The sequence below is a fragment of the Chiloscyllium plagiosum genome, unplaced genomic scaffold, assembly GCF_037043375.1.
Source record: "Chiloscyllium plagiosum isolate Xiang-an unplaced genomic scaffold, Cpla_swu_hap1 HiC_scaffold_20, whole genome shotgun sequence".
NCBI classification, from domain to species: Eukaryota; Metazoa; Chordata; class Chondrichthyes; order Orectolobiformes; family Hemiscylliidae; genus Chiloscyllium; species Chiloscyllium plagiosum.
The window spans coordinates 38,921,787-38,942,078 of NW_028270158.1; the positions used below are offsets into that span (position 1 = coordinate 38,921,787).

Sequence of the window (20,292 nt, forward strand, 5' to 3'; positions counted from 1 at the left end):
TGAATACGATAAAATACTAACACATTATAAACACACAAGGACAATGTCTTATTAATGGGATCATTTCAGCAGTACAACACTGATAAAATCACTAACTAACTGAGATGAACTTTTGACAGTACAATTTTGCCATTATTCTGAGCTGTGATCCTACAATGTAGAGTCAACATATTGTAACTCCGCAGGTCAATGGTAATCCACTGGTAGGTAGCTTGGTTATAAGTACAACCAGTAGTAATAGTCCACGAGGTATTCTCAGGCAGGCGTCACCCTGGCCTTGGCTTTATCAACGCTGTTTCCAGACAGCATGCAGATCTTCTGAACAACATGATGAAGTGCTGTGTCCTTATGTTAGTCCTCGCCTTCCTTTCTACTGTGAAGGCTGGGGAAACGGAGGTAGAGGAAGAACCAAAGCAAGATGCTGAAGAAGTCATTTCAGATGAGATTATTGAAGACCAGGACGTTTTAGTGCTTAATGAGCACAACTTCCAGAGAGCACTAAAAGAGAACAAATACCTCCTGGTGGAATTTTGTAAGTAGGCAATTTCATTCTTTTGCTTGAAAGTTAAAGCTAAAAAAAACTTTCTTGTCAAGCCATGTACTTGCAAATATCAATACAAAGTTGAACAACAAAATGTGCCAGCTCATACTTCCAAACTTTACTTATTTTAGTCAACCTGTCATACTCTGATATGTGATAATGCACTGCAGTAGGAGGTGGGACTTAAATGCAGACGTTTTGGACACTATCACAGTGTCACAACACCTTATTTCCGAACTTCATATTTAATTGTGTGTTTAGCCAATTAATGAAAGCAAAATTATCACTATCCGAAAATAGTGGTGTTGGAACCACATATATTGCTGATTAATTATAAATGGAATCTAAAACTTTTACTTTATCTCTGCAAATTTATAACTGGAATCATTTTGGACCCTTGAGGACAAGGCCCAAGATTCCAGAGTTCCTTGGAGGTATCATTAATTTCTTAAATAATAATAACTGTAATAATATACAGTGCATTTTCTAGAAGCTTCTGAAAAATTCTGCCTTGTTATTATATTTTAAAGGTAAGAATCTGAGCCACCACAACCGCAATTCAGTGCTACTACCATGATTGAAATCCATTACATTTAGAAGCAGACTCATCCATGGTGGTACTACAATATCTTATTATGCATTACAAACCCTTGCATTGCCTGATTAGCATGAATCCATAATGCAGAATGCAAAACTCTCATGCAAAATGGTTCTAATTGCAAGCACTAGAAATTCAGCACAAGAGTTCACAGCCAGCTATTGTTTCTTACTTTGTCACAATTGGCCTGCCAGACAAAGTAATGAATAAAATAATTCTGAGAAAACAAAAAAAAAATTATTCTCGAGCCAAGCTACATTACTTTTTAAAGAAAAGATAATAATTGGGCTATGTTTACTTTTTACAGTAGGAGGGGAAGCACGTAGCTCAGTGGTTAGCACTGCTGCCTCACAGTGCCAGGGACCCGAGTTCAATTCCAGCCTCAGGCAACTGTCTGTGTGGAGTTTGCGAAAACCTCCTCCACCTGCCCTCAGTCTGTGTGGGCTTCCTGCAGGTACCCCCATTTCCTCCCACGGTCCAAAGATGTGCTGGTTAAGTGAATTGGAGATGTAGTGGACAGCAAAGTTCAATGAGATCAGAGGGGCTGAGGAGTGGCAGATGAGTTTAATTTGTGGGCGGCACGGTGGCACAGCAGTTAGCACTGCTGCCTCACAGCGCCAGAGACCCGGGTTCAATTCCTGCCTCAGGCGACTGACTGTGTGGAGTTTGCACATTCTCCCCATGTCTGCATAGGTTTCCTCCCGCAGTCCAAAAGTGTGCAGGTTAGGTGAATTGGCCATGCTAAATTGCCCGTAATGTTAGGTGAAGGGGTAAATGTAGGGGAATGGGTTGCGCTTCGGCGGGTCAGTGTGGACTTGTTTGGCTGAAGGGCCTGTTTCCACACTGTAAGTAATCTAAACAAATGTTTTACATTGTTGTGTTTGCCCTGTTTATTTTCTGTGCTAGAGCATTCAACTGGGAAAAGAAACAAGTTACAAACTTTTTTTGAAGGCTGAAAGTTTATTAGCTGATATATAACATTTTAGTTAACTGTTTATCTTAAGGTTAATATTTCTACATCTCCTTTCAAAAGATGCCCCTTGGTGTGGACACTGTAAGAATTTGGCGCCGGAATATGCCAGTGCTGCAGGACAGCTGAAGAATGAGTCCTCTGAATTAAAACTTGCCAAGGTTGACGTCATAAAAGAGAAGGAGCTTGGTTCAGAATTTGGGATCAATAGCTATCCAACATTAAAGTTTTTTAAGGACAGTGACAGAAAAACTCCCATTGATTATACAGGTAATGCCATGTCCTTACTGGTATACTTACCGACAGACAATGAGAATGCGAAATGTAAAGACAGTTATAGCTAAAGGGAGTACCACAACAGATAAACTGAACGAAGGGCATGTACTAAATGAATGTTTTTTTTTATTTTACCCTTAACCTAATTGATCTATGATTGGAATCAGGATTTCTGTGTTTACGTTGATTGTTTTTATCAGCGGATGATAAAAATATCACAATTTTCAGACAGCAAAGGACTGCACTTTCCAAGGTTAAAAGGTTGGATTGGGTGAGAGGGGTGGACAGGTTGAGGCGATCATTGTCATGGCGGCAGTTGGACATAAAGAGGTTGAGAGGAGGTAAGAGACCAGGATGGGTGTCCAAGATGCTGGAGAATATTAGAAGCAGGAGAAGGGGTCTCAGAGGGTTGGTGGGAGTCAGAACTGAAAAGGCGAGCATGGACACAGGCTGCAGAAGAAAAATTTGATGTTGCAACGCAAATGGAATTTGTAGTGGTATGAAGGTGAGATCTTTACTGAGGATTGATCATTCATCCTCAGTGAAGGAGAGATCGGGGGGATGGTGAAAACTTGGCAGAGCTGGGGCTTGGGGCTTGGTGTAGAGGTGGAGTTGGGAGTTGGGGGAGGAGATTTTTCTTGGAGTTAAGGTGGTCCTGTGATGATTGATGACATCATCGGTGATGTCACTGGAGGAAGTGGCATAAACAGAGGTGGTTGGGGGGGAGGGGGGGCAGAAGTGGTATGCTCAGTGGCATCCACAGTGGGGAAAGAGAGATTCCGGGTGGCATTGGCGGAAGTGATGTCTTCGGTGGCAGGGTTCTTGGCGGTGGTTGTGGAGACAACATGGTCAACAGAACCTCCCAACACTATCACATTCCACAGGGACCACTCCCTCCGTGACTCTCACCACCTACCCACCCTCCACACCTGTCACCTTCCCATGCTGCCTCAGGAGGTGTAAGACTTTCGCCAACATCTCCCACCTCACCTCTATCCAAGGCCCCAAACAATCTTTTCACATCCAGCAGAGATTTTCCTACACATCCACTCACGTCATCTAATGTGTCCATTGTCATTGATGTGGTCTCCTGTACATCGGGAAGACATGACACCAACTTGCAGAATGTTTCATGGAACATCTCTGAGACACACACACCAAACACTCCACCACCCTGGGGCCGAACACTTCAACTCCCCCTCCCACTCCTCCAAGAATATGCAAGTCCTGGGCCAACTCCACCAACAAATCCAAGCCACTCGACAGCTGGAGGAAGAATGCCTCATCTTCCACCTTGGGAACCTTAAAACACACGGCATCAACATCGACTTCACTCGTTTTCACATCTCCCCTCCCCTCACCTCATTCCAGATCCAACCCTCCAACTCAGCACCTGTCCATCTTCCTTCCCACCTATCCACTCCACCCTCCCCTCCGATCTATCACTATTACCCCCCAACCTCATCCACCTACCACCTTCCCATCTACCTTCCCTCCAGCCCCACCCCCATCCCCCATTCATCTCTCAGCCCTCTTTCTCCTTCACATTCTTGATGAAGGGTTTATGCTCGAAAGATCGACCCTCCAGCTCCTCGAATGCTACCTGACCTGCTGTGCTTTTCGACTTTGATCTCCAGCATCTGCAGTCCTCTCTCTCTCTCTCTCTCACATACACACACACTCACAAGAACAGCCCATGGGCAAAGCCTTCATAGCTTAAGTGGAAGTTCAAATGAATGCTAAGCAGAGTGTGGGTTCAAAGTATCAGTATCATCAGTTGTGCTCTTCAGCAACCTGGGAAGAGCCTGTCGTATGTTAAGGGCACTGGTAATATTTCCTCTAGCTGTGGCACTGCACTCTAAGGTTTTGGCTTGTGGGTGATTAAGAGTACCCCAGAAAGTATGGCTGACTGACCTGCTGTGCTTTTCAGCACCACACTTTTCAACTTTACAAATAAAGGTTAGAGTAGACCAGGAACAGCATCCTGGATTATCCTGGATAACCCATTATTTATTTTATAGTATGGGCAGTCTGGGAAACAGTGGTGTTCGAGGGCTACCCAACTGTGGTTCAACTGAATTGTGCAGACCTTGCCTGCTCACTTAGACAGCACCATAACATAGGGTAAGATCGTTTCCACTATGTACAATGGATCACCAACCTACATTTAGTATTATTTTCTCAGATATCATGTTTGTGTTAATCTCCTTTTTTAAAGCCCTTAAAGTGAAGAGTATAAGAGCAGCAAGTTAGCATTGGGTTTCCATTCCAGCCTTGGGTCAGGTTAGGAGCAGAGAAATATCCATCCACTCTGTTCTTGACTTTGTCTCTGCTTCCAGCCTAAATTATTATGGGAGATTTAACAGAGTGAGATTTTTATTGGAATTAGGAGCAAATTACCAAAACATGTCAGGAAATTATCTGTAAGACATTGACTTCTGCCTTTTACTCAGGTGAGATGAATGGCCGGTGTCCAACCGACTCTCAGGAGGCAAATTACATTTGAAATAGATGAATGAGGGTGGAACTTCAAATTTAATCTATTTTGCGTGTTTAAGTGAGACTGGCAGGTTTTCCATGACACCTACAACAAGTTCGTGGAGCTCACTTTGTGGGGTCGAGAGGAGCAGGGATGTTTCTTCCCACCTCTCCAAGCTCTTCTTCCAAGAACTAGGATAATCACCATTCAAAGCCATCCCCACAATTGGACCTTAAGGTTATGGCCCTCTCCTAGGATTTTACACCCTTCGCCATCATGAATCAGACCATTCCTCCCATGGTCAGAGCTGCTGATTGTTCTGACACTGCAGTCCCTTCCTGAAAACCACCCAGCAAAGGGGGAAATGACACCTGCACGAGGAGGATACAGGCAGCTCTTCAGATGGTGAGGATGGGCGTAAGGAGGGTCATCACCAGAGGAAGAGACAGAGCGTCGCAGGGAGAAAGGAGGGCAGCATCTCCCAAACAGGAAATGACGAACCCTCTGAGGGGACTGGTAAAGACCACCCCCCCACCCGGTGAGAACCAGGAAGTACCCACCGACCCACAGCTTCAGGTAACTGGGAGCAGCGATCTTCTGACAGCCCCGCTGTCAGACAGAGAATGGGACTATGCAAACCCTGGTCCCGACCCGAAGACACCAGAGCAGGGAAATGCCTGCAGCATGGAGCTGACAGCTACCTCAGCCCTGCGAGTGTCCAGCAGTTCGCGTTCACCACAGGAATGCAGATAGTGACCCCAGAGAGGCAGGACCAGCAGCAAATGGACACTGGTAACTTCATAAACTGTTAAAATGGTGATAAAAATTGCCAGTATTAATGTGCGTAGCATTAAATCTGCTACGCAAGGTGTCTCTATGTTGGCCTTCTTGGCCAACGTTAAAGCCGATGTCCTGTTTCTGCAGGAGTGTGGGATACCGCGCCTCAGCAGCTACAGGTCAAGCTTATGGGCCCATGGGCCGTCGGTTTGGTCGGGGGGCAACGACAGCCGCGCCTCAGGCCTGGGTATCCTGTTGTGAGGAGGCAACTTCACCATCTCCAAGGTTAAGGTGGTGGTGGGTGGGTGCCTCCTCGTCGCCGACGTCATGTACAGAAACGTTCACCTGAGACTGATTAATGTGTACGCCCCAGTGGGTAAGAGTGAACGCTTGGCCGTCCTGCAGCAGCTTCCACTGTTGCTGGCTACATCCAGGCCGGTCATTCCGGCCGGAGACTTCAACTGTATCATTGATGCAGATGGACGATCCGGCAGTGGGGGGGGGCAGTAAACTGGATGCCACGTCCAGAGCCCTGATGGACACGGTAAAAGATGCCAAGCTGCACGACGTCTTCAGCACCCCTGCAGACGGAGCGCAGTGTAGATACACCTGGTCACGGGCAGACGGGTCTATCCGCTCAAGGATAGATTACCTGTTTGTGTCCCGAATGTTCTCAGTCAGATCCACAGACGTCAAGCCGGTGTTCTTCTCTCCTGGCTGACTGTCACCTACAGGACGAGCAGCGGGCTGGTAAGGGAACGTGGAAGCTGAACACCAAGCTGCTGACCCCGGGAAACATTGAGGAGCTCAAGAGGGATTACGCAGGTTGGAGAACCGTGAAGCCCCTCTTTGAGTCTCCAGTGGACTGGTGGGAAACAGTAAAAGGGAACATCACGAGGTTCTTCATCCTCAAAGGTGTTCAGGAGGCGAGAGAGAGGCGGGGAAAACTGTCCCAACTCCAGGAAAGTATGCAGAACCTGCTCCTACTGCAGACGATGGGGGTCGATGTCACGGAGGACCTCCGGGAGGTGAAGGGCCAGCAAGCCTCGCTCTTTGCCTCGAAGGCCTCCAAGATAATCTTCTGGTCCAGGGTCCGCTCGGTGGAGCAGGACGAGATGTGCTCATGTTTCTTCTTCCAGAAGGTGCACAAAGAGGACTCTGTGCTCAGCAGCCTGAAGGAAGAAGATGGCTCCATAACGTCATCTCAGGCTGACGTCATGAGGATCAGTAAATCCTTCTATGCCAGTCTGTATGATGCGAAGCCAACCGACAGCGCGGCCTCCCAGATGTTCCTGTCCTCTATCACAGAGGTCTTAGACGACAGAACACGGAAGATGCTGGACTAGCCACTATCTCTAGCTGACCAAGGCCCTCGAATCCTTTGAAAAGAATAAAACTCCCAGAAGCGACGGCTTACCGGTCGAGCTCTATTCCGCTCTGTGGGACTTGATTGGCCAGGACCTGCTGGAGGTGTATGTCAGTATGCTTCGGGCAGGTACCATGAGTGAATCCATGAGGAAAGGCATCATCACCCTCATCTACAAGCGGAAGGGGGAGAGGGATGAAACCAGAAAATGGAGACCAATCTCACTGTTGAATGCGGATTACAAAATCTTGTCAAAGGTCATCACCAACTGGATCAGGTCTGCTCTGGGATCGGTGATCCACCCTGACCAAACCTGTGCTGTGCCAGGCAGGATGATCGCTGAGAGTCTCGCACTCCTCAGGGATACGATCGCCTACGTGCAGGACAGGGGGTTGGAAATTTGCCTCATCAGCCTGGACCAGGAGAAAGCCTTTGACAAGATATCACACACATATATGAGAGCTGTTCTCTCCAAAATAGGCTTGGGGAAGGGAATCTGCAATTGGATCAGACATTGTCAATACAGTCTCAATCAATGGGTAGGAATCAAATTGCTTCCCAGTCAGATCTGCAGTCAGGCAGGGCTGCCCTCTCTCTCCTGCCTTGTTTGTGTGCTGCATAGGGCCATTTGCCGAGTCCACCAGGGAGGATGCGAGCCTGAGAGGGGTGACTATTCCTGGCAGTGGGGGCCTACTGGTTAAGGCCTCCCTGTACATGGATGACGTCGCCGTTTCCTGCTCGGATCCAATGTCCGTGCACAGACTCATGTGCATTTTTGACCAGTTCAAACGGTACTCGGGGGCCAAAGTCAACCGAGGCAAGAGCGAGGCCATGCTCTTCGGGAACTGGGCCGACCAATCCTTCATCCCCTGGACTGACCACCTGAAGGTGCTGGGTATTTGGTTCGGAGGGCTGAGGTATGCACCAAGTCTTGGGAGGAGCGTATCAAGAAAGTGATTCTGGATTAGTGGTGCTGGAAAAGCACAGCAGTTCAGGCAGCATCTGAGGAGCAGGAAAATCAATGTTTTGGGCAAAATCCCTTTATCTATCTATCAAGAAAGTGAGGCAGAAACTGGGCAGATGGAAGCTATGGTCGCTCTCCATCCCGGGAAAAAACCTGGTCATCAGGTGCGAGGCACTGTCAGTGTTGTTGTACGTGGCACAGGTCTGGCCTATTCCCAGAACCTGTGCCGCTGCAGTCACCCGGGCCATCTTCCATTTTATATGTCTATCAAAGATGGCCAGGGTCCGAAGGGACTCAATGTATAAAAATCTGGGCAACGGGGTAAAAAACACACCCAATGCCACCCTCACCCTGATGGCCACCGTTGTGTGTGGCTGCATCAAGCTGTGCGTGGATCCCCGGTACGCAAACTCCAAGTGTCACTACGTACTGAGGTTCTACCTGTCCCCGGTGTTGCGAAGGATGGGCCTGGCCTCACTGCAAGTTGGGCTGTTCCATATCACCTGTCCTTTATGGATAAATTTATGAAGAAAAACACCTTTGACCACAAGTCCATCAGGAAGTGGTCAGCATGTAGTGTCCTTGAGACCCTTCGGGAAAAGGAGAAGGCGGATCCTGTCGAGTGGTTCCCTGGGCAGACTGTCAAAGTCATTTGGCAGAATTCCTCATCACCAGAACTTTCTAACAAGCACCAAGACATGGCTTGGCTGGTGGTGAGAAGGGCTCTGCCTGTGAAATCCTTTATGCACGCCCGGACTCTCAGCCGCACCGCACGCTGCCCTCGAAGCGGCTGCGGGGGGGACGAGACTGTCACACACCTCCTTTTGGAATGTGCCTACGCAAAGGAAGTCTGGAGAGGAATGCAGTGGTGTTTGTCAAGGTTCGTCCCAAGCAGCGCCGTGACGTGGGACTCCATGCTCTACGGTCTGTTCCCCCGGACTCACACCGAGATGAATATCAACTGTGCCTGGAGGATCATCAACTCGGTCAAAGACGCGCTTTAGTCTGTCCGAAACCTGTTGATCTTCCAGCTGAAGGAGCTGACCCCGACTGAGTGTTGCGGACTGGCACATTCCAAGGTCCTGGACTACATGTTGAGGGATGTGCTGAAGCTTGGGGCAGCTGCCGCCAAGGCGCTGTGGGGAAAGACCACCGTGTAACGTCTGCCTGCCAAAGAAGAACAGGGGGCCCACTCAGTAAGTGGGCTCTGCTGAAGCCTCAGCTAAATATATGGATGGTAAATGTACAGACCTGTGTATACGAATGATTAATTCCAATCTCTGTATGTGAAGAAATAGAATGTAAATGTATGTATGGCACCACCAATTGTACAGATCATCAAAATATTTTATGAATAAAGTATATTTTTGAAATTAAAAAAAGACACTGCAGTCTCTTCCTGAGTATACAGTTGAAACTCTAACTTGCAGGATTCCTGGTCACCCTTCTCCTGGTATCAAAAAGCTTCAATTCTTTCTCCTGACAACTGAATCTGTCAATTCTATCCTGAGAAGAGTATTACCATTTCATTTCAGAAATATGGATTAACTTTGTTGACAATACACTCATCCAGTTTGCATGGCTCTTTAGAAGGCAATCTCCATTTCTTTATCCATTGAGCTTTTCCATCAGCAGTAGATTTTCTAAATCATAAGTCTTTGTGACGTGTCTAAGAAATTCCAACCGTCCTTTCCCAGTCTTGCGTTCTTTTTTCAACTAAGTCTTTGCTAGCAGCTCTTCACTGGTAGTGCAACTTTCCCAAGAAATCATACCTCAACATGTCACTTTATCCATCTGCAGTAAAGATTAACTTATCACATAGTTGATTTCTTACAAATCATTTTTCAGAAATTCAATTCTGTTCAGAATAATCAGTAGGACAAGTCATGTTATTTAAGAGGCTTAAAATACAATATTAGAGCAAATGTTGACCGTAGATACATGAGTTACTTGTATAAGATATATCGATGCTCAGCTGATGCTTTATCTTCTTCCAGGAAAAAGAAATGCCAAAGGCATTATTAGCTGGCTAAAGAGAAGAATTGGTTCTAGCTATACATTCCTGGACAGTATATCTGAGGTTGAAAAGTACATTGGCTCAGCTGAGGTTGTCATTGTTGGCTTTTTCAAGGTAATTGTTTTATTTATTGGCACAAAAATCTTGTACAGTACATGTATAGTTATTCAGACTTGTTCATTTTACATCGTTCTTCATATGCTGGAATATTTTACAGAACTGACTTTACATTTCTTTATTGAGGACCTTGAAAGTGATGATGTGAAAACACTTTCAGAGACAGCAAATGATATGGTCGAAATGCCATTTGCTATCACCAATGATCCAGAGACTTTAGAAAACTATGGCATATCAAAGAATACCATAACGTTGTTCAAAAAGGTAAGTCACGCAAACTTTATCTAATACAACTGTCTTATTTGGAAAAACAATTATGATTTAACAAATGCATCCTTGATCCAGTTATAGACTGCCTATTTACTTTTTTTTATAAACAGACAGAAACACAGAAAAAACGATCATAACAAGCAATAAAGAAAACCAAAAATCAAAAAAGGTCTACCTGAAACAAGGGGGAGAGACCAAGAAAACTCTCCTCCTTAGTAGGAAAACCAACAGCAGTCATGAATAACCTGACTGTGTGGTCCAGGCAGTTCAGAGGTCAGTTCCCTCCCTTAACACAAAATGGAGAGTTCTTCACCACTGATCCAGCTCCCTCAGAGCCAGGTCTCAGAGTCTGACACTCCTGTTCTTTTTTAAAAGTTTTTTATTTTATTTCCCAAAGAGTGTCCATTTATTAGTCTCTTCCCAATTAAACTAATCACAACATCAGTCAACAAACCATATATCTTTCCTATCTTGCACAGTCTCTGAAGCAGTTCTCCCAGCTTTTGATCAGTGTGCAAAATAATTAGTAATGTTGTTGAAGTGCATTAATAAGGATGTAAGCCGTCTAATGTGTGGAATTCTGTCTTCTTTTCAGTCATGCTCCTAAGTGACTTTTCGAAAAGAGCCATAACTCCAAAATTTGTAGATTAAAATCACATTGCGGAATCGTGAGCAAAGCATAATACTACCCTAAACTAATTTTATTCAGAAGTAGATGTAAATCACAGAGTGGAGGGGATTACGGTCTGGTCTGTTGCCCATCACAGTGAATTGTGAGATCTCAGTCGAAAAGTGTGGCGTTGGAAAAGCAGGTCACGCAGCATCTGAGGAGCAGGCGAGTCGACATCAATTCTCCTGCTCCTCAGATGCTGCCTGACCTGCTGTGCTTTTCCAGCACCACACTTTTCGACTCTGATCTCCAGCATCTGCAGCCCTCACTTTCTCCATTGTAAGATCTCAGTCTTGGTTGCAGAGGAGTGACTTTTGCAGGGAAGGGAGCTGAAGTAAACTTTTCCGTAAAGGAAGGGAGGTTTTGCATCGAGCACTTTCAAAATTAAAATAACATGGTTCTTTACCTAACTTTGTAGAGAATTTCCCTTCTGTAGAACAAAATGGAATTCAAAAATGCCCCCTTTGAAGCAATGGATAAGGTAATTCAGTCTTAAGTTGCACAGTTTCAAACTACAGAATCAGTCTTCGTAAGGCTCTTGCTCCTGATTAGTGATCACTAATCTGTTGTAACCCTTACTCTTCTATAAATGTTTGAAAGTGTATCAAATTTGGAAAGGTAGAGGAAGTGATGAGGTCAAGGAAAAAGGACAGAATTATTTTTAATGCTAATATCAGTTGAAATAAAAATGCCTAATGAAACAATGCATCTTAACTGTTAAATTAATATGTAAAAAATAAATTGTGTAAAACTGTAACTTATTATTTCTGTGTTTTTGCTTGTGGACTGAAATGAGACAAGCCTTTCTAAACATTAAGAATTCTCAAAAGGATTGTTTAACTTTTTCAAAGCAAGTCACCTGACCCTCATTATAAGTGCTGTTTACACTGCTGTTTGTTCAAGCAGTGAGGTAAGTTGAGATGAACTGTAGCCAAGGTGTTCATACGAATGGAGTTTCAGTCAGCAGCAAGTAGTAAATTGGCCCCTGGACTAATGACCAGTTGGTGATGACAAAGATCTTCTGCCTGCCAACAATGATACGATTGGCTGCCAGGTAACTGAACAGCTTGTGGGTATGAATATTTCATGAGAAACCATTGGAGCTCCAAAAAGGAAGGAACTGTCCTTTGCTCAGCAATAAAAAAAACCCACACCATAGTAGGCCATTTTATCTTCCTTCATCAGTTGCTATAAGCTGTGGCTCTTATCCAATAAGCCGAATACTTTATAAATATGAACTAGTCACCTAATGCCCCCTGCAAGCAAGTGAAAGAAACTGGAGAAGAAAGAACAAGGAGCAGCAGGATCTGACTGGAGTTGATTGAATCAAATGATCAATCCAGTGACTCCTGTGGACAGGGACTATTGAACCACCTTTGCAGTTTTCCCTTTCATTCATAACACCATTTTTAATTTTTCTGGCAGTGTGTATAGGGGGAGTTTTAGAAAGGGGTTAGAGTTTTAACCATTGGAATTATCTACCAGCAGTTCATAATTGTTTACCTGGAGCTGGAATCTATTTAATTGCAATGAATATGCATCATTATTAAGTATAGAAACCAGCCCCACACTTTCTGTCAACTTGTGTCGAAAGGACAGGTAAATTGGGGCATTTTGTCAACTTTTATATAATCTTTAAATTTTGTGACAATTCTACAACAGCAGCATTTGATTCTCTGTGTGCTACTCTATTAAGGCATAATATTTGATAATTATTGGATGGATCTGTATGTAAAAGGACGAAAAATAGAAAAGAAGTTTGTCTAATTAGATTTCTTTAAAAAAAACAAGTTTTTGAATTTTGAAAGCAAACAAGCAATATAGATGGGAAGAGAGGGTGGGAGAAAAAACTGAGGAGTAAGGAAACAAATTGGTACTGAGAATGTTTCTGTCCTTTAAAGATTATGAGTGGAGATAGGCAGGAGTGGAGGGAGGATTAAGGATAAAAATGAGTAATAGCGAAATAAGGATAAGGGCAGAACATGTGGCTGACTTGACTGTGTTATTCAAAGAGATAGAGAATCACTATGTCTGTGAAGGCTGGAATGCAGCTTCAGCAACACTCAAGAAGCTTGACAACATCCAGGAGAAAGCTGGCCATTTGACTGACACCCCATCCAGCACCTTCAGCCTTCAATTTCCACCACTGAACAAAGCAACATCAATGTGTACTATCTGTAAGATGCATTGCAAAAGCTTACCCAGTCTGTCTTCACAGCACTTTCCAAACTTGTGACATCTCCCAGCTAAAAAGAAAAGGACAGCTGATGTTTTGGAACACCATCACAATTACCACATTTAAAAGGCATCTGGATGGGTATAGGAATAGGAAGGGTTTAGAGGGATATAGGCCAAATGCTGGCAAGTGGAACTAGATGAGGTTAGAATATCTGGTCGGCATGGATGAGTTGGACTGCAGGGTCTGTTTCTGTGCTGTACATCTCTATGACTCCCACCTGAATGTTGCACTCCAAGCCACACAACATTCTGACTTGGAACTATATCACTGCTACTCCATTACTGCTAGGTCAAAATACCAGAAACATAGGAAGATAGAAAATAGGAATAAGAGTAGGACAGTCAGCTTTTTAAGAAGCTTCACTATTTAATATGATCATGGTTGATCATCCAATTCAGTTCAATATTACTGCTTCCTCCCTAAACCCTTTCATCCCTTTAGCATGAAGAACTGTATATAACTCCTTTTTGGAAACATCAATGTTCAGACGTTCAGATAAGGAGACTAAAACTGCACCCTTCATTTGTGGTCTCACCACAGCACTGTATCATTGCAACAAGAAACCCCTGCTCCTGTGCTCGGATCTCTCACTGTGAAGATCAACATATCACCAACTTCTGCAACTGCATCCTTACTTACAGAGAATAGTGTACAAGGACACTTTATCTTGTTGCACCTTCCCTTTTTCCAATCTGTTGCCATTCAGATGATAATCTGCTTTCCAGTTTTTGCTACTATAATGGACAACCTCACAAGTAATCTCATTGTCCTCCACCTGCCATGCATTGTCCACACACTCAACTTGTCCAAAGCACACTGGAGCATCACTGCATCCACCACACAGTACTCCTTTTCACCTAGCTTTGTGTTATTTATAAACTTGGAGATATTACCTTTATTTCCCTTATCCAAATTGTTAATACGTAATGTGAATAGCTAGGGTCCAAACACTGATCCCTGTAGTTACTGTTTGCCATTCAGAAAAAAACCCGCTTATTCCTACTCTTTATTTCTGCCTGTTACCAATTCTCTCTCCTAGTCAATACACTAACTCTAATCCATCCCTGGTAGCACTTTCTCCATGATGATTATGTATGGACAATAAATGTTAGTTTAGACATGTCTCATGACTGAATATAAAGAATATTTCTTCATTTGGCTGGTTGGCGAATTTTATTTGATAATTGCTTCTGTGAAGTATCTTGGGGCATCTTACAATATTAAAGGTGTAATATATATGTGAATTGTTTAAATTCAATAACACATTCTGATTGAATTTAACTACGCCCTGACTTTCATTTGGTAAACTGATAGGATGTCAATTTGTAGTCAATTTATGTCAAATTTATTTAAATATTCTGAAATAAAGCATGGCTGTATTTGAAAAAAAACCCTCAAAGAACTTCAGATGCTGGAAATCAGAAACAAAAACAGAAATTGCTGGAAAAGCTCAGCAAGTCTGACCACATCAGTGGTGAGAAAGCAGAACTAATGTTTCAGGTCCAGTGACACTTCTTCAGAACTGTTTATAGCTGTGACAATTTGGTACATATGCTAAAAAAGAGGTGGGGGACGGAGGGGGGGAGGAGTAAACAATAGGTACGCCCACATTGAAGACGTCTCTTACAGGATTTCTGTTCCAATCTTTTATCTTGTTCACCTTCATTACAGTTGTTGTTGTTCTGGGCTCTGTCTCCACTTATCGTTTACTCCTTTCTCCTTCCCTTACCTTTTCTCTAGCAGATATACCAATGTTTTCACAGCTACAGTTCAGAAAAAGTGTCACTGGACCTGAAACATTAACTCTGCCTTCTCTCCACAGATGCCGCTATGTCTTTTCAGCAATTTCAGATTTTGTTCATAGCTGCATTTGATTGAATATGTCATAACCTCATCTGCTGTTTTTTCAATAGTGGCTGTTAAAACTGCACCCAAAACTGAAAAATACGATGGTTTGATATTTGTTGCTCTTCTGATCCCAGTTATGATGTCATGGTCTAAGTTATTTAACCTGGTCTGGCACCTTTACCTTTATCTGCATGTTTATCTTCAAGCTGTGGCAGTATTTTGTGAATGCATTTTGAACTTAAGGTGATGTAATCTAGAAACAGTGGAGGTTCTAAACAGGTAGAAATACAACTACCAGAAAATTAAAGAACTGTTCTTTGTGTATGAGATTGTATTAGATCAATAATGATTGCTATGACTGAATCAAACTTTAACATCTTGTTGTGCCTGCAGTTTGATGATCAACGCACTGATTTTGAAATTGAGGCTGAAACTGGTTTGACTAAGGAGGACCTCAGTAAATTTATCAGAGTTAATGAAATGCACCTTGTAACTGAATTTACCAAAGAGGTATGTGGTATAAAGCTTTAGTTATTTTGTTTCTGAAATAAAGGATTATATTTAGACATATTTAAAACAAATACTGCAGATGCTGAAAATCTGGAATAAAACAGTAAATGCTGAAAATCTCCAGCAGAATGCCCAGGGTCAGTATAAAGATGAAGACAATTGACATTTCAGTTCTTTGGAACTTGTTTGTTCTAATGTTCCTGATTTACATTTCAAGTTTGTCAATTATAACAAATTAGGAAAAATAAGTGATTCTGGCGACAAGAGCAGCAGCCAGGCCAGACTACCCTATTAGAGTGCTGGATTAGTGGTGCTGGAAGAGCACAGCAGTTCAGGCAGCATCCGAGGAGCTTCAAAATCGATGTTTCGGGCAAAAGCCCTTCATCAGGAATTAGAGTGACCTCTCTGCTGGTTTTGGGTGTGTAGAAGAGTGTGAAGTGTTGAGTTGCCTTGCACTGCCTCAGTTTAGCCCAATGAAAGCCAGTCTCCAGTCCTAGCCTTTGATACCCACTCCACAATCCTTCCTCACCTAACCTTGACTGCTACTCCAGGATTTCAGAGTTGCTAAACAGCCAATAGCCTTCACTTCTGTGGCAGTGCAGCTGCTCACAATGACTACTGGGGGCTTCAGCTGGGAAGGACACCGCTGTCCCAGGAAATGATGTACCTGGTGACCACTTCGAGGCTTGATGGCTATATAAGCTGTTGATGGTAGTGTGGGTCATCCATACATTATAACATGGAGCACAAAACTTTGAATAAAATATTAGAAAGTCTAAGCCACTCAGTGCTCAGTGTGCAATGTGTCGAACCTGCAGAAGACAATAGATACACTCCTGTGAGACATCAGTGGAGGCAGAGACAGAGATGACATTGTAGATTGGTGAGCATTCATCAGAACAGGGAAAACATTGTAAGTATGATAGATTTTAGTCAGATGAAAAGATGGCAAAATAACAAAGAGTAGGCCTGTGGTAAAATGGAGGCAAGACTGATTATTTACCAAAACAGCTGGTGGTGCAACGTTGAAAGGAAAAGTAATTGGACTTTCATAAACTGAAACCAACTTTACTGAATGACCCCTCAAATTAAAAATAAAATCCACTTTATGGAAGCCAATGTAAAATAAATAGGAATTATCAAGCAGTTGGGAATTCAAATGAAAAGGTACATTTTCATTTCAAATTGTTGATGCATCAAAAATGTCAATACAACCATAAGTATCCCCATCATTCCCTGCAGACATGTGGTACCACTTGCAGTTTCAAAATTCTCCAGCAAACCCCAGAACATAAGGACTCATAATTTCTCATTTAGTTGATTGGGCCATGAGCCCTTTTTACTGGCAACTATGTTCTATTGATGATCATTGGAGATGGTTATCACTTGAATGGCTCACCCCTGCAAGATCTCCAGATAGATAATCTTAATATCACAGATCACCCTACAGATTCTTTTATTCTACCAATAAATTTTACTGGATGGATTGCTTTGATCTGGCAAATCTTCAGTGACAGTGGTAAATTTATAATCTCTGCCTAACTGCATCTTTGGCTTTTTGTCCTATTTTAATACAACAATAACAAAAACACATGTATATGTCATCTTGAAAATGGTTCCATTTTGTTTGTCAGCTGATTTCCGTTATATCTGCATAGTTTCCTGTCTAACTTCCTTTCTGTTGGTACTGCTTGCAGGTTAAGGATTATCAGATCACATGGATTTTTTTTATTACCAAAGGAAAATTGCAGTTTACCTTTTCACAATTGATGTAAACTAAAGTCACTTTCAAACATTCTTGTAAACAATTACAGATTTCAGTCCATTTTTAATGAAATCATTTCCTATACTGTTTCTGGGTCAAAGGACATTATTAAACAAGTAAGGAAACAAAAGATGTGTCCAGTGATGCTGCGAATGGTAGAATACTAAACAGTTGTTCTGGGAAAGAGATAGAAAAGAAACTGAAACATGTAAAGAAAGGGAAAAAAATTACGATCAGCATTTCCAGTTTAAAATGGTTGAACTCAATGTTGAATTTGGATGACTGGAAAGTGCCGACCCAAAATTGTAGGAGATTCAATACTGACCCTTTTGCCTCCTCTCTCCTCATCATCCAAGGTTCCAGACAACACTCCCAGGTAAAATAGTGATTTCCTTGTACTCTTCCAATTTAGTACTCACTGTTCTCAATGAAGTCTGCTGTATATTGGCGAGATCAAGTCAGATTACATAATTGCTTTGTTACAAACATGACATTGAACGTTTGATGGTCCATACTGCATTCGCTCTGACCTCTGTCTGTCCTCAGCCTACAATGATTGTCCAATTAATCTCAATGCAAACTTGAGGAATAGTATTTCATCCTTTGATTAGACAATGTATTTTTTGCTTTTTTGTAAGATTTAGCATTATGAAGAATTGGGGAGGGTGATACTTTAATGTGCACCTTTGAATGGGTAGATTGAATATTGAAGGATCTTTTGTTGTACATGCTTTTCTATTAATATTGATTGTCTTTTCACTAGAAAGAACTTAATATTGCATTGTACAGTTAATATTTCATCAAACTGTCATTCTCTCACAATGTTTAATTTACAGAATAATGCGAAAATATTTGATGCTAAAATTGACAACCATATCCTGTTGTTCATCAACAAAACAATTGCAGAGCATAACCAACTCCTGAAGAACTTTAGAGATGCTGCAGCTTCCTTCAGAGGCAAGGTATAGAACCCTATCATTCAGACCTCACAACTATTTTCCAATAGACCATTTACAAATGTTTAAAGAGGGAACAGAAAGGATTTTTTTTTTACTCTTTCCCCTCATCTGAAGCACCTATAACTCCATAAAGCACTTGCTGGGTTTAAAATCAAGCCATTTCAAAATGTATTTTTTGAATCTCGATCTGAGGATGTGCTAACCCACATCTGTGTTCATACAAGTGGGAGCGAGGGGAGGGGATGTCTGCATCGAGCATGGTGATGTTGGGTCTTTCTGATTGATATGTTTATATGGTCAGATGTTTCTATCTTGTTTATTGCATGATCTTGTGAACTGTGAGAGTGTTTAAATCATCCAGCTTGTCAGACACAAACTTTTATTCAATTCAAGCCATCAACATTTCTTAGTTTGCTCAACAAGAGAAGACAATAAAAATAAAAGTGAAAGCAAGAAGGGTAATTGTTTCCTCAAGCTGTGATTCAGAAGAAACATCATGCTAACAATCAGTCCTTCAAAGACTAGTCTCAATCCCAAGCCTTTCTTTTCTCTTTTTCTCAGATCCTATTTGTTTATATTGAAATGAATGGTGACATTGAACATGTGCTGGGGTACTTCTCTGTGAAGAACGAGGATGCACCCACAATACGATTAATTAACATCAGTAGTGTTAAGAAATATAAGTTTCCATTTGATGGTATTACCACAGAAAATGTGAAAGCCTTCTGTCAGGATAGTCTTGATGGAAAACTTGAGGTACTCTCTCTTATTAGATTTCTATATAATATTTCACTTTTGACAGAAATTGAGAAATTAAGTAGTTCTACCCAGAATATTGCAATATGTTAACTTCCATACTGTTCTTCCTTTTGTATAATTTGAAGATTTTGTTCATAAGTTACATTTCATTTAATCATTTTGAATTTCATTCGTAAACGATTACATCTCCAGCAGTAAGTTGATGAAATTAGCGCATGCTGCAGTAGCTGAATTAGTCAAACATTTACTAACATTGGTTATCATCAGTTCAAAATCTATTTCCTCTTCATCTTTTGTACTAAAAGTTTCCTTCATCATTTTTTTAGCCTTACCTAAAGAGTGAAGACATTCCAGAGGACTGGGACAAAAATCCAGTCAAAGTTCTGGTTGGAAAGAACTTTGAAAAAGTTGCTTTAGATGAGACTAAGAATGTGCTTGTTGAGTTCTGTAAGTACTATTCATGCATATGCAGATATACTTTTGGATCACAAATTCTATCTGCTTGAAAGGTAGAATGGCTATTGCATGTAGAATATCATGAACAGTGCCCTAAATTTATCTAAAATCATTGCTTTTCCAAAAGAACGATGTGTTCTTTTATTGGAACTTGTACTTTGTTTGAATATAGCCTTACCATGGCTATATGTACTTAGTGTATTCTAAACAAATACAGTGGTAAAAATATGGATTAAAGCTTGCTAAATACTGCCTCACAGAGACATTCCTATTTTACAACCGTTGTACATCTTTAATGTTTCCTCGAAGGGGGTAGACTGCAGCTCGAATTTCATTGGTTGGTCTAAATGAGAAATATGACACAATATCATGTTCAGTTTGAAAAGGGAAGGGGGAGTTCATGATAAGCATTTTAAACCTAAATACAGGTAACTATGAGGGTATGAAAGCAGAGCTGGATAAATTGAATGAACTGGGAGACTAACTTAAAAGGTAGGTCATTAGAGTTGCAGTGACAGACCTTTAAGGTGGTACTTAATAACAATCAGCAATGATTTATCCCTGTCAGAAAGAAAGACTTTTGCAGAAGGATGCACTATCTGTAGCCATATTAGGAAGTTAAGGAATGTGTTTAATTGAACCACTGTACAAACTTGCAAAGATAAGTGATAGGTGAGAGGATTAGGCAGATTTTAAGAAGTGGCAAAGAAT

General features: G+C 42.1%; 1 protein-coding gene across 1 annotated transcript in view; it reads left to right on the plus strand.

Moving 5' to 3' along the window:
* The first annotated feature begins 263 nt into the window (after nucleotides 1-263).
* The window catches only part of LOC122560439 (protein disulfide-isomerase A2-like), a 33,129-nt gene continuing 13,100 nt past the window's right edge, over nucleotides 264-20,292 (plus strand). The window contains exons 1-8 of the mRNA XM_043711072.2: nucleotides 264-532; nucleotides 2,173-2,379; nucleotides 9,969-10,102; nucleotides 10,232-10,369; nucleotides 15,526-15,642; nucleotides 18,244-18,369; nucleotides 18,928-19,122; nucleotides 19,452-19,572. Of these exons, the coding sequence (XP_043567007.2) occupies nucleotides 328-532; nucleotides 2,173-2,379; nucleotides 9,969-10,102; nucleotides 10,232-10,369; nucleotides 15,526-15,642; nucleotides 18,244-18,369; nucleotides 18,928-19,122; nucleotides 19,452-19,572 (1,243 nt within the window). The 5' untranslated portion in view covers nucleotides 264-327. The remainder of the gene's footprint in view (nucleotides 533-2,172; nucleotides 2,380-9,968; nucleotides 10,103-10,231; nucleotides 10,370-15,525; nucleotides 15,643-18,243; nucleotides 18,370-18,927; nucleotides 19,123-19,451; nucleotides 19,573-20,292) is intronic.